Source organism: Ictidomys tridecemlineatus, chromosome 8 (genome assembly GCF_052094955.1).
Source record: "Ictidomys tridecemlineatus isolate mIctTri1 chromosome 8, mIctTri1.hap1, whole genome shotgun sequence".
Taxonomy (NCBI): Eukaryota; Metazoa; Chordata; class Mammalia; order Rodentia; family Sciuridae; genus Ictidomys; species Ictidomys tridecemlineatus.
The window spans coordinates 112054734-112077610 of record NC_135484.1 but is presented as its reverse complement, the minus strand read 5'-3'; the positions used below and the strand labels follow the sequence as shown (position 1 = coordinate 112077610).

Here is a 22877-nt window from a genome sequence, read left to right as displayed (position 1 = left end):
GAGTTTTTCTTTTCCTATCCATATCCCTTTAATTTCTTTTTAAGAGAGACTTTAGATGGGTGTGATGGCATGACTCAGAAGGTCACAAGTTCAAAGCCAGCCTGGGCAAATTAGAGAGACCCTGTCTTAAAATTAAAAAAAAATTAAAAAGGGTTGGGGATTTAGCTTAGTGGTAGAACATCCCTGGGTTTAATTCCCAGTGCTGCAAGAAGAGAGAGATAGAGATTAATCTTTTGTCACATGTGCATGCACATGCACACATGCACACACATGTAACTCACACATAATATGTATGAATTTCCAGATAACTGACCAATCCAGTACTCCAGGGCTAGCTTCCTGCACCTCAGAGCATCTGGTCAACCTGAAAGAGTGAGAGATGGAGAGTGAGGGAGACCAAATTTGCTTAAAGCATCCTACTTTTCCTCCACAGCACTTGCCCTAGTGTCCTTGTGTAATATCCTCTTTCTCTGCATGTGAACTATGGCTTGTTCACTGCTGTATCCTAAAATCTAGCTCAGGGCCTGGCATACAGTAAACCTTCATTGATTAAGTGGACTTTTAAGGGTGGCTGCATTTGAATATGTGGTGCAGATGGACGCCAGTAGACCACCTTGGAAATCCTAACAGAAGTGAGACCATGGAGAAACAAAATGAGAAAAGACTGAAGAAATTCTAATAATTTATAATTCAGTGAGGACATATCATGTGTAGTTCTCATTGATCTAACCAATTATGCCAGACTGTTAGGACCCGTCCCTGAGCAGGGGGAGAATAAAAGGAGATGTGTCAGTGGTCCAGCCAGATGACCAGAGATGTGCGTGGAGTCTCTCTGAACGGGGAGGGATTTTCATTTCTGCCATGTTCCTGATGTCCCATTAGGAGGCAGGAGGAAGGACCTCTAGTTTTTCTTCATGGTTGATGGTATACACTTCCTTCTTTCCTTCTTTCTTTCTCCTTTTTCTCCCTGGGGTTGACTGAAGGGACCCTATCAGTTCACCCTGGCTCCATCATCTCTGAGACTCTGGTCCCTCTTTCTGTCAGGTATCAGAGTAACACAGCTTCCGACGTCCTTGAAACAATCACCAACATTCAGCCCAAAGAGAGTGGAGGTGGAGTGGGGGAGACCCGGGAGGCTATCGTGTACCGACTGTCTGAAGACATGCTGAGCAAGCTGCCCCCTGACTACGTCCCCCACGAGGTAAGCGAGGTCCTCCCGCCGTGCACCTCGCGGGCAGCGCCTCCCCTGGACGGTGCCTCCAGTCCCTCAGGCGCTGCGCATTTCCTTTTTAGGTCTCCAACTTCCTTTCCACCTTTTGGTCTTCTTTTCCTTACTCTTTCCCAAGCATCATGCAAAGCCTGCTCTCCACGTCCCTGAAACCTTTCTCTGTTTCCTTTCGTCCTCACTTTTCCTTTTTGTACCCCCTTTCCCTCTTTGGGTTCCTGTCTTTGGATGCTGGACCTCCAGACCCTCGAGTCGAGAGCCCCATGCCAGCCTCTGTGTTAGTGTATCCTGCATGTCATATGACCTGCTCTGTCATTCTCGACCTGACCTTTTCTGGTTGTCTCCTGCCCTGCATTTTGCATTCCCATGGAGCTCTTAGCCAGGGATAGGGAAGAGAGCCATTTAAATGGTCCCAGTCCCCAGAGTGCATGGCAGTAATTTTCTATTTCCTCTATCTCCTGAGTGTTAGCTGTTTTTTTTTTTAAACCTAAATCAGCTCTTCTCCAATTTTTTTTAATCTCAAGACCCCTTTGCCAAATCATTGAGGATCCTGAATAGCTTTTGTTTATAATATCCATTGACATTTAATGTTAGAAATTTATATTGAGAATTTTTTTAATACTTATTTTTTAGTTGTATTTGGACACAATACCTTTGTTTTATTTATTTATTTTTATGTGGTGCTGAGGATCAAACCCAGGGCATTGTACTCAATAGGCAAGGGCTCTACCACTGAGCCACAACCCCAGCCCTATATTGAGAAATTTTAAAAAATGGTAATAAACCCATTACATGTTAACATAAATAGCATTTTTAAATCTTTTTTAAACATATATTTTCCAAGACAAAACAATTCACTGAGAATGGTGTGATTGTTTCTATCTTTTTTGCAAATCTTTTTAATGTCAGGCTTAATAGAAAACACCTCTATTCTCATATCTGCTTCTGTGTCGGTAAATCATGTCATATGACCTTTGGTAAACTCCACTGTACAGTCATAACAGAATAAAAGTAAAAGAGTGCCTGGTGTGGTGGTGCACACCTGTAATCCCAGTGACTTGGGAGGCTGAGGCAGGAGGATTGAAAGTTCAAGGCCAGCCTCAGCAATTTAGTGAGGCCCCAAGCAACTTAGCAAGATCCTGTTTCAAAGTTTTAAAAAATTAAGAGGGCTAGGGATGAGGCTCAGTGGTAAAATGCCTCTGGGTTCAATTCCCCAAAAGACAAAAGGGTATAAAAGTCAATCAATATCTTAGTGTTTTTATAGGAAAAAAAAAAGATTAATCCTGTAAACCCACTCCACAAGAATCCTTAGGGGGCTGGGGATGTGACTCAAGCGGTAGCGGGCTTGCCTGGCATGCGCGGGGTGCTGGGTTCGATCCTCAGTGCCACATAAAAACAAAATAAAGATGTTGTGTCCACCGAAAACTAAAAAATAAATATTAAAAAAAGAGAATCCTTAGGCCCTCAGGGATCCCAGGCCACACTTTGAGAACTGCTGACCTAAGGTAATTTTTATCTATGGCAAAATGCTGGGATATTATGAAAATTCTGTCAAGAGGTCCTCAACTTGAGCTTCCTTCCTCATGCAAGAAAAAGAGCTGTATCCTCCTCTCCTATTCTCAGCCTCCATCCTTCACCACTGATGGACTTAGCTTTACCAGGGAGTAAAGTTTAGCTCCTCAATTAAAAGGTCAGAAGCTAACCTCTACTGCAGGGGTAACTGTGGTCCATGTGCACACTCTCCTGCTTCCCAAAGCCTGGGAAAAGATGCACCCAGCAGCTGGGAGCCCAAGGGCTACCTGTCTATGGGCTTCTACCTATAGCTGGGACAGGGAGAGGCCAGTTAGAGATCTGGAGTTATTCTGAAATACATCATATAGCCCTCTCGCTGTCCTTTTCCCCCTAGAATTGACCATGGAAATGGTGCATTTAGCTAGATAGACGAACAACAATCTAGGCATCTATTTGTGCATCTAACCATCTACGTCTGATTACCATGAAAAACAGTAATTTACCTATTGTCTGCAGATTACCTACGTAGTAAATTTGGTTTGTCTATGTTACTAAACTCTTTTATCTAAATTCTGTCTAAATTGTTTGTTTATCCTGGTCATCCTTTGGAATATTTCTTTTGCTTCCTTTTTAAAATACCTTAATAAGTTAATTCCTCTGCAGGCAAGTCTTCCACATTGACCCAGTTATATACCAGTGTGTACTATTATGCCTTAATCTGTGCTAAACAACAATTAAAAAATCTTTAAGGCCAAAAAGCGAAGGTGTCACTGATTGGGTATTCTTAGAGATGCTTAAAATACTTTAACTATAGATGGAGATAGCCTGTTTGCTCAATTGATCTTTAATCAGTCCTAGAACTGATTAAATAGGGTTAAACAATTAGTGTGGATATTATTTATGAACATCCGGTTCTCAATCTGAAGTTTTCCAAGCACCACACTTAGCTCATAGAATGAGGTCATCATGGGGCAGTGGCTGGCATTAGTAAATGGACCTGGGCTATTGACTTGATGCTGTGATCGATACCTGGGCTTCATTTCCCATTTGTAGAATTGCAGAAGTATTTCTGTAATTTCCCTTTTCATTAAGAATGAATTCCCAGAGCAGTCATTATTGAAAGGGGATATGTGTGTGTTCAGTTGCCGTAGGTGGAAGGGCTCAGGATGGAGACAGGAATAAGGCTCTAGAGACTGCAAAAATGTAGGTTCTAGAACCAGGAACTCAGGAGGCTCCCTGAAGGTTGTTATGTGGGACAAGGTCCAGGACCTCCACTGGCACGTTGGCCTGTGATTCTAATCTTATTTGTTTTGCCTGCATAAGTGGCTCCGTCCAGGCTGTTTGGTTTTATATGACTGCTTTCCCCATTCATCTTTCAAGCACTGGAAATGATCCATGTAATAAATCAGAGGCGTCCATTGCTAAAGGAAACTCCCACGCCAGAGGCCTGTTTTGTAAAATGGGAACAGTTCAGAAGACCCCGAAGCCCATCTGTCTCCAAGAAGAGGTGTGGTTATCTCTGGCAGAGAATCCTACAGCTGATTCCAGGCTTCCTGATGATTCTTTGGATGGGAACATCATATCAGATTCTCTCCCTCTCTGTGTGTCTGTCCACATTCTTCCTATTCTGGCATCTCTCAGATTGTGGCTAACAGAAAGTACAGACTCCTATGTGAGTGCCTGCCAGTACCTGTAGCCAGTCTTTCTTGACATATGTCACTAAATGGAAAGGTGAATATATATTGGCTTATTTTCCTGTAATTGTTAGGTTTTGTTGTTCCCACAACTAGAGGCTTTTGTATTGATCTCTTAAAAATGGTCAGTATACCCAAAGGATCAAATGACAGGTCTGTAATGGCTCTCCCACAAAGTCAAATATTTTCATTGATTAGATTAGGAAAGGCTCTTTTTAGGCACCATAGCCAAGGCAACCATGATCTTAGGAAAAACTACAGCTAATCCTATTCTTTGGTAAGTGTTCTGTAAAGATTTTGGCTGTATTAACTTTCTGTGACATTTCTAATTACAGCTCTGCAAGCATAATGAAAAAAATATTCCACTGTTCTCTTACAAAAGTTAGATTGCAAAAGAATATTCAACTGACACTCAATACTTAATCATTTGAAAGGGGAAAAAGGTACAATTCTTATTTCAGCTTTTAAAAATTACATTTCCAATCATCAACTGAGTACAATCAGTAGGAAATAAAAATCATTTTGTTTGAACCGTAGTTTTTGAAGCTCAGAAAATGGGCAACTTAATGGCAAGTTTGGTTCTGCAAGAGATATTTTAGAGTTTGTTCGGTCTGGTAGAGATACACCCAGAAGAGGAAAAAGAATCCAGAAGGGAGACAGGTCACTGAAAGAGAAATGGTAGATGATTTTATCATGTGCTTTGTTTTAGGTGAAAGCTCGTTTGATAAAGATGGGGCATCTTAATTCCATGAACATATTTCTTAGACAAGAAATTGACAGGATGCAAAGGGTCATTTCCATCCTCCGCACTAGCCTGAGCGATCTGAAACTGGCCATTGAGGGGACAATCATCATGAGTGAGGTGAGCCGCCCACCGCTCAGCAGTCACCTCTCTCTCCTGCTGCTGTTTCTCACTCACATATGTTACCTTCATCTTCCTCAGAACTTGAGAGACGCCCTGGACAACATGTACGATGCTCGTATACCTCAGCTCTGGAAAAGGGTGTCCTGGGACTCGTCCACCCTGGGCTTCTGGTTCACTGAACTTTTGGAAAGAAACGCACAGTTCGCCACTTGGATATTTGAAGGGAGGCCCAATGTGTTCTGGATGACTGGTTTCTTTAATCCCCAAGGTAGGTGCTCCTGGGAGAGTGGGCAGCACTTGGACTTGTGTGGATGGACGGTTGGATAGTGCTATTGCATGGTGAAGGTACGCTGCAGGTGCTGGACGTGTCCTCTCCACGGTTGGAGAACATAGATAACCCTGCTCTCCTTGCTTAACAAGTTCAATCTGAAGTTGTTCTTATCTTTCTTCCACAATGCAGTGGCCCAGTCCTCTCTTTTCCACCACTTCAGCAAACTGTCACTCTGTGGTTAGGGGAAAAAGAGTTTTTTAAAAAAAAATTCTCTCAAATTTTAGTTTTAAATGTTGGTGGAGAAATTTTTTAAATGAAGCCCCAGAAGAGGCAAAAAAAAAAAAATTGTTCATGGAGGTCAGAAGATGAGCCTGATTTCAAAAACTGTCATGTGATGTGGCAAAAATACTAAGGGAGCTTCGGGGGTCTCCCTCCCCTCCAAACCAGGATTTTTGGTCTTTTTTTTCCCCAGAAAGAGTGTTTTGTCATTCTGATTCATTTCTCCCTTCATTTTGAGAGTGTTTACTCAGAAAGTTACCTGCTCCATGTCAGAGTTCATAGGGTTCGAAACCCAACAACTTTCTGTCTTACTACAAAACGGGTGGTTTTGCTTCAAGGGATTCTTGGCCAAAATGAAGAGATGTTGGATTTCTCATGGTTTGGCACCTCCTGGCGCCATGTGTAATACAATTTAAGAAACATTCACACTTACCGATTTAGAATGAGTTGCTTCTACTCAAGAAATAAGGTTGAATCTCATAAAATAACATTGAGTAAAGGCAGCAAAACAGAAAACATGACATCTTGGATGATTCAGTTTATACAAAGGACAAGGCCAGGTGCAGGCCTATGGTGTCAAAAGTCAGAATCCTGGTTACATGGGGGCAGGGGGCGCAGTGATTAGGAGAGGGCGCAGCAGACTTCTGGGGCTGGGCCTGGGAATGCTGTTTTCGGAGCTGGATGCTGGCTGTGTGGCTGTATTCCCTAGGTGGAAATACACTGAGCCGGAAGCTCATGATTAGTTTTCCTCCTTGCAAGCCCTCCATTAGAGTAAGTTGTCACCAGATAATTCCTGACTGGGGAGCCTGAAGATATAGCATCTAATTTAATCAGGATTGTTTAAGCACCTTCCATTTGCCAGCCCCTGTGCAGGGTGCTTTCAACAGAGACAGATTTGAGACCTGATTCCTGCCCTAAAGAACTCCATAATCTTGTTGGTAAGACAAGTGCATCAGCAAACCTTAACTCGACGCAATGAGTGCTCTGTGTGAGAACTGGGTGGTACAGGGGACGGAGATGAATTGTGCCTGGGCAGGGCTTGAGAATGGCTTTGCATGGGAAGCAGTGAGTCGGGTTTGTAGTGGATGCAAGAAAAGGTCATTCCAGGCAGAGGCCTGAGCAAAGCCCAGGCACGTCCAGTGGAAAAAGGACACCCAGCTCAGGACACAGGGGCTCAGGTGGTGTCTTTTAGAGGAGTTCTGGCTATGTCATGAAGGCCATGGGAAGTCACCAAAGCTCAGAAGATAATCCCAGGAGTTGGTGGAGGGTGGACTAGAATCCCGGGGCCCAGAGCAGTGAGACTCCTCGCAGGTCCATGGAAGAGCCTGGGATCTTAACAAGGTGCAGATGGGAGAACAGATTTGATGAATCAAATGGACATTTTTGAGAGAGCAAGGAGAGGCTGTGCCTTCGGCTGCAGGCAAAGTACAGGACAGGGAGCAAGTTCAAGAGGGACCTTGGGTGGCAAGGCCAGGAGGAGCACTGGATTTTGGAGAGTGCTGGAGGAACATTCAGGTGCAGAGATGCACTGGGAGACCTGGAGTTCAGAAGCAGCATCAGGACCACTGATTTTTAAAAAATATTTTTTATTTATAGATGAACACAATAGCTTTATTTTGTTTATTTATTTTTTATGTGGTGCTAAAGATGGATCCCAGTGCCTCACATGTTCGAGGCAAGCGCTCTACCGCTGAGCCACGACCCCAGCCTCAAGGACCACTGATTTTAAAATCTGTGAGGTCATTGAGTGTATTTTTTTTTCTTTTGGTACTTCATGCATTTAGTCCTTCATGAAATAAATGTTCATATGTACCTGGTACAGACCAGGTACATACCTACTATGTGCAGTGAGAAAAGGCCAGATAAGACAGTTCTCACTCTTGCAAAATTCACAGAATAGTAAGGGAGACAAACATTGAGCCACTACTTACATATTGATTACATTTGTGACAAGTTCTTGTAGGAAAAAATATTGGTTCATAAGAAAGCACAAGACAAAGATAACACATCTGGGGTCGGGGAGGCATGAGAGTGGATAGAAAATACCCTGAGAAAATATTCCAAACTGGGATCCCAGGAGAAGCCACCAGGAGCCCAGAAGGCTGAGATCATTGAGTGTATTTTTGATATTCAGAGACCAAGGAAGTGGGATGGATTCATCCCTGGCTTCCCATAGGCACAAATGACAGAGTCACATCATACATCATGGCAATACACCTTCTTCCAATGATTATCTTGGTTTTTTTTTCACCTGTAACTTAAGATAGCAAAGTGTTAACCCCTCTAATTAACACTTGAACTGATCTTTAATTGAATTTGATTTTTATGGACTAATCTCTCCTTGTTAGTCTTGGTGAAGTGATGTTCAAACCAGAACAATATCGAAAGAAATGCAAATGTAGATGTACACTTTGGTTCACTTCTCATTTGCCTTCACTTGTTAATAATATGAATCCTTTCTCTTTTCTTCTGTTTTTGAGTGGGACTTTGATTCCTTCTCTCCTGGCTCTCTGTGTCTTGGAAAGCCCAGACTTATGCAAGTAAGAACCCTTCCCTTACACATAGGCACACAGGCACACTCGCCCTTATCTATGATTGCTCTCTGTTCATTGCATAAAAGACTGGAAGTCACTCTTCCTGCACACTAATCACTTCCTGCTTCCTTTTCCTCCTCTTGACAATTACTTTCTGTTCCACACACTTGGCCAAATCCAGCAAGCCTGTGCAAGCTCACAGACAGGGTGCACAAAGCCCTTTCCAGTTGGAGGCCTTGCTGACCTCCATGTGACAGCAGTAGGTTTCGCGACATGAATATGTCTCCTGAGTTTTGTATCTTCTAACACCGTCTCCTTCGATGGAATGAGGTCCTTGTTTAGTTTTAGTTGATGGCTTTAAAAAATAATCCCACACAAAGTGGGTGGACTTCACATGAAAACAGAAGGGAGACCAGTAAAGTAGAAGAAGGGGACCTGAGGGAGGAATAAGTCCTGGGGAATTAAATCGAACAAATGATATTATGTGCATACATGAATACATAACAATGAGTTCTGCTATTACCTATAATTATAATGCACCAATAATCATGCTTTTAAAGACCCCACTCAGGTAGGTAAAACACAATTAGGTTTGCAAAGAGGTCACCAAGGAGCCCCGGGTCATGACAGACACATACAGTCAAACTCACCTGGACTATGAAGCACTTTCATGTTTCAATTTCGCATGACTTTAATTTTTATCATATTGTAACATAATATGGCATCTGATGCTGTCCACTGTGTGTTTCCCAAAGTGACTTTGAGGCCCTCAAGGACAGATGACATGCTTCAGTTGCCCCCCCGGCTCTGTGCCCAAGCTGGCGCCTCTCAGAGCACTGTTCGTTTGCCTTAGGACTGGCCGATGTTTGTCTGTCATATTTGAGGAGGCTGAGTCAGCCGCCGTGCAGCTCAGCTGGTATTTTCAGCCCCCGCCACAATCATTTCTGTAGCAATTGATGAGCTCAACCGTGTGGCAATTAGATTTGATTAAAATGGTCAAGCTCTCTGCATCTGTGACCTGTAGTATTTGTTGCTTCTTCAGTGCATGGATGTGCCTCCCAACAGATTCCTCGGACCAACAGTGCCTTTGCCCTCCCCTGGTCCCCCCAGAAGTGACAGTGCCCTTGTTCTCATACCGTCTAAGATTGCACCTCTTGGGGTGCAAAGGGTTGCTGTGGTCTCTTTTCCCCACGGGCATCCCTTCTGCAGGGCATCACGTATGCACGATTTAGATGCTGGTGCAGGAGCTTGTGTGTGTGTGTGTGTGTGTGTGTGTGTGTGTGTGAGAGAGAGAGAGAGAGAGAGAGAGAGAGAGAGAGAAAGAGAGAGAGAGAGAGTGCTCTGCATGTGGGAATGTGTTTAAACCTAAGAAATATGAGTTGTGAAGCGTCCGTCTTCAAGCCAGAGCATCGACTGTCTTTTGAAACCTTCTAATTGATAGCCACACTTTACCGTTTGATGTTGGTGTGACTCACAGGTGCTGCTAATAACGGCGGAGGCAGAGGCTGAGCGTGCCCCGCAGGCCTCACACCTCCATATTAGATGGAACCACGCAGTATCATTGTTTTCCAAATGTCTAACTCAGTCTGGAGCTTGATGCCACTTAGATGCCAAACTGTGCTCATTTTTTTTCTATGCTTTTATCTCAGTGTCTTGACAAGCCACGCCAGGCTGCTGCAGCAGGTATCAGTAACAACTTATTATTTCCTAACATGAATCAAGATTTTTCACTTAGAGGGGATTTTTGCGGAAGCAAGGAGATGGGTGATTTTTGTCCTGTTATCTTGTGTTTCTGTGACAATCACCTGCATCCTCTCGCCTATGTGTGTGTGTGTGTGTGTGTGTGTGTGTGTGTGTGTGTGTGTGTTGTCAGGGCATTGTCAGCAGCTAGCTGCAATTTCCAGATGCTCGTCTTGAGGATAGTTGCGAGAGCCCGCTGTTTGTGGAAGTGGAAGAGTGCACCGAGGGTTCACAGAACTCCAGGGCTGGAAGGGACTGGGGGACAACTAGTAGCAATTCTAAGCGAGGCCCTGGGGCAGCTGTTCACAGAGCCAGAGCTGCTCCTCATGTCTGAGGGGGTCTGGGTGAATGGAATTTGAATAATAGCAGCACTGACCTACCCTGTGCACAAACCCAGAAGTACGGAAGGACTGTGGACATGTTCAAAATGCCTCTGAGGGAATAACATGTGGTTCTGTTGTCCTGGTGTGTGAGGGGCTTCCAAGCACTGGCCTGCATCACATCCTCATCTCATAATTCTGCTCTTGTACACAGTTACCTTCCTCACCGGCCACCCTGTCCCTTGTCATCTGGCCCACTGCCATGTTATACTGAAACACTCTCTGCAAGGACCCCGTACCTAATGAGCTCCCTGCCAACTATATCCCCTTGGCTGTAGCTAGGATGCTGATTCTAGAAACTCTTCCAGACCTTGGCTTCCATCCATTCCCTTCTGTGGTTCTTTTCCCATCCCTTAGAGGGCTGCTTCTCAGCCTACTTTCTGGGCTTTATTCAGGCAATTTCTGCCCTTGGACTTGGCCCCCTCGTCAATGAGCTCAGCCATGCTCACATAGGTAAACTATTCATCTCTGCCTACCTAAAGTCCCAGTGCGGAATTCTGATTCCTCATTTCCAGTTGCCAGTGTAGGATGTCCCAGGCTCCCATGAGCCTCACCAGTGCCATGACCTACCTGGGTCATCTTCCTCCCAAGTCATCCTTGCTGGGATTCTGCTGTCTTTCCTTGTGTACCATCCTCCAGCCCCAACACGCATGACCAAACAGCTGGGAGGGGGGAGACCAGGAGAGCAGAGGTCATGGAAGACAAAGAGAGGGAGGGTTCCGAGTAGTAGTGGTGCTGCCAGAGGTCAAGCCAGGTGGGCCCCAAATAGTCCCAAGAGAAGTACCAGGTGGGGCAGTGGAAGGGTCAGGCAGCAGGTAGGGTGAGTGGCAATATGGATGATTCTCTCAAGAAACTTGTCTTCAAAGAGGAGAAGCAAGCTGGAGGATAGTGGTAAGAGGAAAGAGCTTGCTTGTTTTCTTTCCATGGTAGGGTTAGGTGTAAGGAGAGGGATATTTGGACCCATTCACGATCAGGGTTTCGCTTGGCAAGTGATGAAAAGAATAGAATTAAGTAAACAGGAAAGGAAGTAAAGACAGGGGGCGGAGTCAGTGAGTTAAAGACATGAGGAGGCCCAGGAGAGGCTGGACCGCACTGCTGGATGGGATACTGAAGAGACCCTGGTGTTGGCAGGGTACTCAGTCCTTGGTGGCAGGTGGGCAGATGACATGAGGAATGAGGGGAACGGCTCGTGGCCAGAGGATGTAGCAGATTCTCATAAGGGGTGGAGGGAGGGTTGTGGAAGAGCAAGGTCTTTAGGGCTGAGCCAGGTTCCAGCAAGGGCAAGATGGTAGGATGTGTTCTGAGTAGGTAGAATCATGCCAGAAGGACTCGTGGGGATGTGGAGGAGCAGGGGAAGAAGTGGGATTTGGAGTCAAGGGAAAGAGGCATCAACTTAGCACCAGAAGACAATGGATCAAGTGCAAGGAATACATTGCAGAGTGTGAGACAGGGTGGGTAGCAGGCTCCACTCTTGCCAAAAGAATTACTCCCAACTCTTCCGTGTGTGCTGAGGTTTTGTTGGAGCCAACCATCTCCTGGCCTGTGGGAGAACATGTGTCTCACAGGCCCTGGAAGGAGTCAGCTGGTGCTACTGACAGCCCTGCTGATATTTTACAGGGAGGCATTGCCCTTTCACTTGTCAAACCAGCTCTTCCAACAAAGGTGAATAATCAGTGACTTCTGAGACCTGTCTCGCGTAGAACCGTGGTTCTCAGACCCACTTACCCCAACCTTGAACTTAGATCTTTGTTACTGCTCTGTGATCCCCCAGTGCCAGTCCCTGGTGGCAGGTGTCACAGAAACGCAGCTCCTCGAACCCCACCCTTGACCTGCCTACTGCATCAGGACCTTCCTGTCTATCAGAGCCACTTCCCCAGATGAGTTCTGTGAACAGTAAAGTCTGAGAATCAAGCCTGCCTTACAACAACCCTGATGCCCAGACACTACCTCCAGGGAGTCTGGTGTTGTTGACCTGGACTGTGATGTGGGAATCGGGAGTTTTCAAAGCTCCTCTGGTGTTTTCAATATTCAGCAGTTTCCGATGTCTTCCTTAGAGCTGCCAGCAAAGAGTCGGGAGAGGCGCCTGGTGCCTTCTCATTCAACTGGACCCATCCACCCCATCTTTGTTTAATGATTTCTGACCTTTTATTTAACTTAGCAATGAACTATGTTTGCTTCTCATTTGGGGGAAAAACTGCCTGTCATAAACTTGTGGCAGGAACATCATTTCTCCTTATCTTCGAAGATGCTTCTGGGAGGCTTGGTAACTGTTTAGACAGGAAATACTGCACAACCTATGGCCCATTACAGAAGGACTGGTACATTTGTTAGAGAAAAAAAAAATGTTGTCTATTTTTGGTATAGGTCCAAGGTTACAGAACACCAACCACTCCTGATAAAGTTGAGGAGAGCATCCTTCCTGACTAGCCATTTCTTTCGTCTTTTCTAAGACTTTGTATGAAATGATGCTTGGAGGAGCCCATGGCTTTCCTTAAGCCAGCTGATTGCACAAGCCAAACAATGGTAATGAGTTTGCTGAAATGCTGGATTACTGCCGTTATGGGAATTAACATCTAACAAGTGTTACTTTGGAGTTGAGTTTCCAAAGAATAAGCTAAAAGTAAATTTTAAAAAGAGAGAGAGAGAGAAAGAGCAAGAGAACAATCTTGACAAGTGTTTTAATAATTCATTATGCTTTCTGGATTTGTTTGAAAGGGAAATTTTTTTAAGCATCTCATTTAGACCACGTGTAACTCAGATGTTTAAATAGTTAAATTGCCCATTTTCATGTGGGTGGTTAAATATCATGGAAAACAGAGGGTTATTACTGTTGAAGACTTTCCCCAACTTTTGTTTCTTCCTTCAGACACATGAACATGGGAATCGCTTTCCCATCACTTTAAGAATGACTCAAACTAAATTTGTGCCAAAACAAAAGTACTGATTTCCAGGCTTTTATAAAGAAAAGTGTATCGATAGGCTTTTGGAATTATACAGACTTCAGAAAGAACAAATTTAAAATCCATTAGATTTGACATAATCTCCAAAAAAGATGGACATTCAGGTTTTTGTTTTTTAATTAAACAATGAATACTTCAGTAGATGTACTACCCTTTGAATTCCTTAAGATTGTATTCTTTTCAGGAAGCCAAAACAAACTATCAAGGCTTGAAAAATTGAGTGTCTTCTCCATGTTCTCGGAGTAGAAATGGCCCATGGAATACTGTCCTCCACTCTTAAGCTTCAAATATATTTAGTTAACATTTTCTTTTTCTTTTTGGTACTGGGGAATGATCCCAGAAGCGCTTTACCACTGAATCACACCCCCAGCTCTTTTTATTTTTTATTCTGAGACAGGGTCTTGCTGAGTTCTGGCATTTTGCTAAGTTGCTGAGGCTGGCCTCAAACTTGTGATCCTCCTGCCTCCACCTCTCTAGTTACTAGGATTACAAGTGTGCACTACCACGCCTAGCACATTTTCCTTTCTTGAGGGTTCAAGCTGACACGTGTTCCAGATTCCACCTCCTAGCTGACTAGCACTGCTTCCTAAGCATTAGGTCACTTACTGCTGAAATCCACTGAGCAGTGTCATGCATACTCCCAGTAGGGAGAGGACAGGAAATGGTCTTTCCTTAATTGCACTAGAGTTTTCAGAGCTCTTTGACAATGACTGCCTTTCAAAGCAGGTGTTTTACATTAGAGAGAATTCTTCTCATTCCCAGTCTGACACCTGTGGCATTGCCTGAGAACCAGCCATATGGAGTGAGGTCAAATTTGCACTTTAGTTGGAACTTAAAGTATTATAGAAAAATCCAATTATTCAACTTGTGCAGATAGATGGTTCTGACTAGAATTCATGCCTTGTACATTAGGACCTTGTGGATTCATAGATCGGTAGTAAATTTTAAAATATCATAAAATAGGGTCAATTTAATTCCAAGTCCTCCACTTGAATGTGCAGTGTCTAATACACCACATGGCTGAACACTTAATGTTGAATGACGAAAATGACATCTTTGTGGAGTGATGAGAGGGTGCATTAGGTTCGATCATCCCACTGATTGGCGAGCACACACAATGTTTTACTACTATGGTGTGGGATCCCCAGTATTTGAAATGGAAGGCAACACCATCACATGCTGGTCAGATCACCTCCCAGGGCTCCACATAGAGTCCAGGCACTGACTCCAGCTGCTGCCAAACAGACTTCCACCATGTTTCCTGGCCCCCTTCCCCATAGTTAATATCTTTCTTAATAATTATTTTATTGTTTATTTATTTATTTTTATGTGGTGCCGAGGGTCAAACCCAGTGCCTCACACATGCTAGGCAAGTGCTCTGCCATTGAGCTCCAGCCCCAGCCCCTGAGGTTAACATCATAAAGTCATCTCTTCTTACTCTGGTTGACTGACCAACTTTTCTTTTTAACACAAGGGGCCTTCATGAGCACCCACATCCTGTTTTAGTGGCACCTTGAGTAAGCTTTCCAAGAGGCAAATACAACCAAGTCACTGCTCCTCATCATCCACAGGATCAAGGGCAAGCTCTGGCCTTGAAACATCAGGCCCCACAGTTGTTCCAGCCTTCTCTGGCACCACGGCCTCCCACCCCCGGCCTCTCTGTGCATTTGTGGCTCCTCTCACTGCAATCATCCCTTCTGGTAAACTCCTGTGCATCCCTCAACAGCCGCATTTGACTTCATCTTCTCAGTCTTCCTTGAACTGTCCTGAGTTTGGCTCACTCCTGTCCTGCCTCCCTCCACGCGCTCTCCAGGCCAAGTCCCTGGAGTGCAGGGTCCATGGATGGCCTCCTCGTCTTTGTGACCCTCACACACAGAGTGGTGCCTGGCATACGTGACCACACCGGAGAGCATCGACAAATGAAAGAAAGGCCACATGAGTGCCCCTCCACATGTCTCATGTAGTAATGGGGAGAACTTGACTCCCTTCGTGGAAAAGGGCTGGAAACCCTCTCCATCTCCGAGAGGTCTTTTCTCAGTGCTTATTACACCTTGTAACTCCCCTTTTCCCCTTCAAACCTATCAGAGCGTTATCACTTAACATGTTAGTTTGACTCTGAGTTCACTAATTTAATAGTAGCAGGGATGTGTATGTCCCAACACTTTACTCACTGGAGAGCTCCATGATTTTCAATATTTATATGAAGGCCAAAATATAACAGCGAGGTCACAGACACAACTTAAGGTTTTGAAGCCCATTTTGAAGTTTAGGTTTTTTTTTTTCTTTTTCTTTCTAACATCAAATGCCACGCTCCAAGAAAGACTGCTCTTATCAAATTGAGTGGCATGATCTGCAAATATTAAGTTTAAAGAAAGGCCACGGTATACAGAGCCACGTATTATCTTAAAATAACTGTATTATGAACATTAAAACATGTAGCTTTCCTTTCCGGTGTGATTGCTTTGTTTGATCAAATTGAAAGTCAGGTTTCCTATTTGGGCTTTATGCCTTATTTCCTTAGACTAAATGAAATTGTTCCATTATAGCAAATAGAAGCTTGATAATGGTTTGATTTGAGTTTAATTGGAATGCTGTTTCTCAGAATACTTCTAACATTCCGGTCACACATTCAATATTGTGTTTTCCAATACAGAGTACGAGCAAGGGCCAGGTGGGTTATGACCCTTAGAGGCCTTGAGCAGTTGGAATCTCAGGGGACTTTCAAACCAAGGCCTGGTCGGAGAAAGAAAGGGTGCTGTTCTCCTGCTCCCAGCTGACAGGAAAGATGTAGCTCATCACAGTCCCCATAGAAACAAAACCCTGGGAGAAATGGCCCCCTGGGGTTTGGTGTCAACTCCTCTTGGAACAGGAGTGCAGTCTGGAGATTGATCAGCAAGTAATGCTTAGCATTGCCTCTTGCTTGCTCCTAAAGTGGACTACATCAGGGCACCAAATTGTCTTCTTTTTTCTTCTTAAGGCTTCCTCACAGCAATGAGGCAGGAAGTGACCCGGGCTCACAAAGGCTGGGCACTGGACACCGTGACCATCCACAACGACGTTCTGCGGCAGACCAAGGAGGAGATCACAACACCCCCTGTGGTAGGTGCTGCAGGGACAATTCTGGGGCCAGGGATGAAAGTTCAAGTCCAGCTTAAGACTGCCCTTGAGTGCCGCTTGAAGTCCGTTTGCTTTGCAGCCAGGGCTGTTTCCATTGTAACCAGGAGGCCCCGACGCCAAAACCTCCTCCGTCTGCTGGAGTGGAAGGTTAATGACAAGGTCTAGTGAGCCCTGGAACTCCCCAGTGGCTTTTCTGTAGAATTAAGGTTCTGTTTTGTGTTTGCTTAAAAGGGTTTTCTAGGGGCTGGGGCTGGGGCTCAGTGGCAGAGGACTTGCCTAGCATCTGTTGAGGCATTGGGTTCCATCCTTAGCACCAAATAAAAATAAACAAACAAAATAAAGGCATGCTGTCCATCTACAAAAAAAAAATTAAATTAAATTTCTAGACCTTTCCAGCTATTGCTAGGGCTGCTCATAGAACACCCTCCCGGGGCGGGGGGGGGGGGGCAGAGTAGTGCTGAGGGCAGTAGAGACCAACTGGATTAGCAGGGTAGATCCAGTTCCAGCAGTGTCCCCTTATCTTTGGGACCTGGTGGCAAGACGCCTGGCTGGGGAAGGAGTAGGTGCTCATCTGAGATAAACAGGCGCTGCCCAGCGCCACCACTCAGACACTGCTCTGCTCAATTAGCTTAAGCAAGTTCTTGGGCCTTTTAGAGCCTTGACTTCTTAATCTGTAAAATGAGCGTGATGGTTCAACCTCACTGAGAGAAGTTGTGGGGATTTAAATGTGACCCTGTGGGCTTGGTGCCGGAGGCCCCCACCCCCATAGAGACTCCATAAATGTTATTTCCCTTTCTCTGGTTTTCATTTCCACATTTGTCCAATAAGGGGACTGGATCAGATGATTCCCACTTCTAAGTATTTGGCCATTTAATAACAAGAATCATCTTTTCTCCAGTTTCCAATAACATGTTCTTTATTTTTGACTGAGACTTCACCCCCAAACACCTCGAACCTCTACATTTCCACCAACCTCTCTTCAAGGTAATTAGGTTCTTTCTATCACATGCCTCAGAAGATGCTTCCAGCTTTGACCCATTCATTTCTGCTTTTGCAGGTCTTCGTTACAGCGGAGCCCCTGCTTTCTGGTATCAAAATCTGTCTTAGTTTCCCAAGGCTGTCACAATAACATATCACAAACCAGGTGACAGAAAACAACAGAAATCTATTCCCTCACAGTTTAGAAAGCCAGAAACCTGAAATCAATGTGTTGGTTATATTCTATTTTTCTAGAAGAAGGCTCTGAGGGAAAATCTCTCTCCATGCTCTCTCCAAGCTTCTGGTGGCTGGTTGGGCAGCCTTGGTATTGGTTGGTTAGTAGATGCATCCTGCCAATCCCTGGCTCCAGTGTCACAGACCTTCTTCCCTTCTTCCCTTCTTCTAAGAGAAGATAGGATTTAAGGCCTGCCGTAACCCACTATTTCCTTATCTAAACTAATTATATCTGCAAAATATGTATTCTGATCCAAATAATATAATGCAATCCAAATAATTGCATTCTGAGGTGGTAGATGGATGTGAATTTTGGGGTGACACTCTTTCATCTGTCACACCTTCTAACTATGACTTTATAAGGTCCTGAGATTGAAAGACCTTAGAGTGGGATACAGTTGACTATAGGCTGGTTTCTACACTGCCCATGTAGAGGATTATCAACTGTTAAGTTACCAGTGGTAATCACATAGCCTGGTTTTCTGTGACTGCCCATGATTTTGCGGTGTTTCTTTTTTCTTTTTTTTCTTACTTCTTTTTTTTTTTTGTGTGTGTGTGTGTGTGTGGTTCAAAAAATACGTTTCTGACCCACATGAGGGGATTCCAGAAAACACTTCACGACTAATCTCTTGGTACTTCATTATAATCCATATTTGCTTCTCAGTACCCCATCTTCACTGGTAATGAAAAAATGGTCACCATCTTCTACACAAATGTACATTATGAGCTTGCATGTTTATTGGAGGTCCCTGTGGTTCCTTCCCAGTCTGTCTTTTTCTCTTTCTCGCTTTCCTTTTAGTGAATATATGTTCTGTGGCTCCCTGCTGCCTGCAGGTTAAAGTTCAGACTCTTTATCTTAGCACTGAGCCTCTTCCCTGGCCAAGCCCTGACTCACAACCATTGACCCTTCTGTTGAACAGAACGCTGGGGCTTCTCCACCCATCCTGCCTTTCTTTGTAGCATTGTCCCAGCCTGGAATGCCTGCCCTCTCTCCTCTGCCTTTGCAAGTGGAGCCCACCCTTCAGGGCCCATTTCAAGGCCATCCCTTCTACAAAGACCTCGGTAACCTTTTACCTCAGAAGTCCCTGCACTTGCTCTCAGAACTTTTCATCAGGCAGCTCCAGTAACAAATATGTGCAGGTCATTTCAGGTCTTTTCCAACAACAACAACTTCCTTTATGTATGTGTCTAGTCTTCCTGTTTTAATAGTGAGAACCACGAGGGCAGGTCTAGGTGTGGGAGGGTCACTGGGGAGGATGATCAGACTTTCCCACTTGGCCCCTTCAGGGCCCCTGTCTGTACCATGCCCGGCCTCTGGGGGCGCTGTGATTGTCCACTAGCCAGCCCTGGCTGCGCAATGTCCCTTCATCCTTGAAGCCGAGGTTGAGCCTTGGGTTGGCTTGACCAGCCCAGCTGAGATCCCAAGTGACACCAGCTCCAGATTGTGCTCCCTGCTCCCACCTTACAACGACTTAAATAGGACCTTTTGGAGACTTAGCTCCTTGTATAGGCCATTTGGCTTTTCAGTTGCCAGGCGACCGCCCTCCACCAACACCAGCCCCACACCTGGCACCCCAGTTACCAGTAAAAGGAATACTCCCACAGTGCCAGCCTCATCATATGCCGCAGAGGAAAATTGGGCCCAGTATTTCACTAATAGGATGTGCCCAGTGGTGCTTTCTTCATCTGGCAGCTTTTTAAGACTGGTGTATATTTTCTTTCCAAACTGATGACGTTTATTACACTAATGGATGCCCATCTTGCAGCACCTAATTTTTTTAAAAAAATCTATTCCCTTATGCTTGACTCTTGCAGGAAGGTGTATATATTTATGGGCTCTACATGGATGGAGCATCCTGGGACAGACGGAATGGGAAGCTCACAGAATCCACCCCCAAGGTGCTCTTCATGCAGCTGCCGGTGCTCCACATCTTTGCTATTAACTCCACGGCTCCCAAGGACCCCAAGCTGTACGTGTGTCCTATTTACAAGAAACCGAGGCGAACGGACTTGACCTTCATCACTGTGGTGTATTTGCGTACTCTACTGTCCCCAGATCACTGGATCCTGAGAGGAGTGGCCCTTTTGTGCGACATCAAATAAGTTGGTTTCCCACCTGCAGAGGGCACCAGGAACCGTGTGGAGGAAGGGACGGTGCTAATTGAGAGAGTTGGCCATGTGTGTCTTTCCTCCCTGATAACTGCTTGATTCCTCTCTCTCTCTCAATTAAAAAGTCCACGTTCTTCCATTGCTTGGGTTTCTTCTCATATCAATATTCAAAAAGCGGATTCTGAATTCATGCTTTTTTATTCCAGAAATCAAAGTCATTATAATTACTTTTTTAAAGATAAAATCCTATCTTTGTGTTAGAATGCTTTGGAAGGTTTGAATTTTAAAAACCCAAGACGAAGTGTTAATATCTTACATCCTAAAAGGAACCTAGTAGATGAAAACTTTTCCCTACAGTAAAAACCATTTTTCCTCAGATGAAATTGACCTCTGTCTGGATTTGTGCTTGGGCTCTGGGCTCACCCTTCTTCCGTGCTTGTTAAGTGGACCCAGGAGGGTCCCAGAGGTGCCCTTCCGTGGTACAGCTGGGTGGTGTGAAATGGAAAATGGAAACCCCACTGGGATAGCTGCTCGTGTCATTTATTTTAATTTTACTTACTATTGTTTTATTTTATTGTATTTTTTTAGTGCTCTTCAAGCTCAGGGAACTTTGACTCTGCAGTTCTCCCTCCCCACCCCAATTCTGCAGGAGATAATGAAACACATTTCTAGGCAGCAAATGGAGAAGGAAAAACAAACTCCATCAAATGAAATTAGGTTACATGCTGAAAGTCTTTAAAAAGTGAAGCTATTTCTTACTCTGTAGTTAGTCTGAAACTCAGTATGAACCTTTATTTCCTGCTAAAGGAAATTGTCAATTGAACAAAACAGATGGGGTCCTATATTGAATGCTCATGCCGCTTCAGAATACTGAAAAGTGTCTCTACAGGTCTTCTCATCTGGAATCCTTTTTTGCCTGCCTCCAGCTAAAGTCACCAACTCCATTCCCCGTGTTCTTCTGAAGGAGGGGAGTGTCCCAAGTTGCCTTGCTCTCTCTCTCATCCTCTGTCATCTTGATCACAGATGTGGATGGTAAATACAATGAGATGGTCTGGCAGTAACCCCTGTAAGATGTCCAGGGAAGACCCTGAAGGAAGTTCCACCATAGTCTACTAGTTTCCAAACAGTAGAAAATGCAAATTGTAACAGCGGGCCCTGGTATGCTCCTGAAATTGATATAAGGTCAACACCATAGAATGTTTTTTTAAACTATGACAGTTTAAATAATAAAGTAGCCAAGCCCCTGCACCAAGTGTTTCAGTACTTCCCATGGCCAGTACATACACACTCTAAAGCAAAGGTGGCACTCCTGAACAGAGACGAGAATTTGGAAGCACTTGCCAATCTGAGTGGGCACAAGGAAAGTCCAGCACCCTGACATTATAGTAAACCAACCTTCAGGTTCTAAAATAAAACAGGTTTTATTCATACTCCTCGCCCAGTTGCTAAAACAATTGAAAGCAAATGCATAGTCTGCACTATGAGAGGTTTTTTAGAGAATCACTGTTAGGTTCAATGTTTTCTAGTGACTTGGGGAAGGATTGGGGAAAGAGATGAAAAAGATGTGAATCTAGCAAAGGTCCTTGATCAGACTGCTGAAGGTCACACAAGTACCATTTCCTGAGAGCTCTGCTGTGGCTGATGATTTTGCTTTGAGTCAACATGGAGGGAAGAGGGAGAGAGAGAAAGAGAGAGGGGAAGGAGATGGGCAATGAGGCCCAGCCAGGATGAGCACCTGGCAGTGCCTCAAAATGGTCTTCTTTATGGTGGCTACTTCTCAGCTACCCCTAGTTTTGCTGAGAACTGGCTGGGACCCAATTCTGCTTTCTTTCTCTAGGCCTAGTTAATGGTTTCCTTAGACATTTGGAGCCATTGAACTTCCATAAACACCATAACCACGTTCTCTGTGAAATTGTTGCTCTTTTACTAATTACATAATTTGCCACACTTGAGCAAGGGAGACCTGGTGAGCATAAAAGAGCAAAGGACAGAGGACGAGATGGGTAAGCCAATTGAAATCGGGAGAAAGGCAGAATGATTTTTCCTCCTTGGAATCAGTCCACATCTTCTCATTGTGTTCTCAGCAAAATAAGCAGTGAGATTTATACCTTTGTTGATTTAAAATGTTATTTTAGTTTGGACTTTATGTAAAAATAAGACAGGAAGAAAAGTGTCTAGAGATGTAGCTTCTAAAAGGGATGGATCTTGTGGGTGACATTGCATGAATAAGCCACACTCTCTGCCATCAGAGACCTTGGGTGAAAAAGGGCCATCAATGAAGTTCATAGGATTAGACAAGGAAACTCAAAGTTGGGGAATGAAGACAAGGTAGCATTTCAGTTGGGTCTTTATCTTTTCATAGATGTTATTAAGACAGTTGGTGTATGCTCTAAGGAAGGGAACGGCATGGGAGAGAGAGACAAGAATAGAAAGATAGGAAACTACAAAAGTCAGACGGAGCCTTCAGTGAGTTTCTGTCATCTGGAATGTCCACTCCCAAAACACCACAGCCCTCTATAAGCTGGCCTAAAATTAAAGTTCTGCTCTGTTGCCCACCCTGTCACTCAACTTGCTTAATTGCTTCTGCCTCGAACTATTTGATGTTTCCTGAATATTGCATGCACCATCACCCTGGTGATATTACCCTGTCAAAGAAAATCCCCTTGTGTGAAGCAAATGGTCCCTTTGTGCATAGCAGAAAGCAGTGTACAATGGTACAACGGTTTTGGAAAACAGTTGGGCAGTTTCTTAAAAGAAAACCATATAGCTACCATATGACCTTAACATTTCATTCTTAGCTATTTACCCAGGAGAAATAAAATTCCTGCAAAAGTTTTTATGTACAAAATGTTTACAGAAGCTTTATTTGAAATAGCCAAGAGCCAACAACCGGAAACAATCCAAATGTCCATCAACAGGTGAATGGATAAACAGATGTGGTATATCCTCACATAAGAATATTACTCAACGGTAAAAAGG

At 44.3% G+C, this 22877-nt stretch overlaps 1 protein-coding gene across 2 annotated transcripts in view; it reads left to right on the top strand.

Moving 5' to 3' along the window:
• Nucleotides 1–20039, top strand: part of Dnah8 (dynein axonemal heavy chain 8) — a 286935-nt gene extending 266896 nt beyond the window's left edge. For both annotated transcript variants that reach the window (XM_005318733.5, XM_078020075.1), the window contains exons 86-90: nucleotides 1045–1201; nucleotides 5141–5293; nucleotides 5375–5564; nucleotides 16438–16559; nucleotides 19605–20039. In XM_005318733.5, the coding sequence (XP_005318790.3) occupies nucleotides 1045–1201; nucleotides 5141–5293; nucleotides 5375–5564; nucleotides 16438–16559; nucleotides 19605–19892 (910 nt within the window). In that variant the 3' untranslated portion in view covers nucleotides 19893–20039. The remainder of the gene's footprint in view (nucleotides 1–1044; nucleotides 1202–5140; nucleotides 5294–5374; nucleotides 5565–16437; nucleotides 16560–19604) is intronic.
• Nucleotides 20040–22877: the final 2838 nt, after the last annotated feature.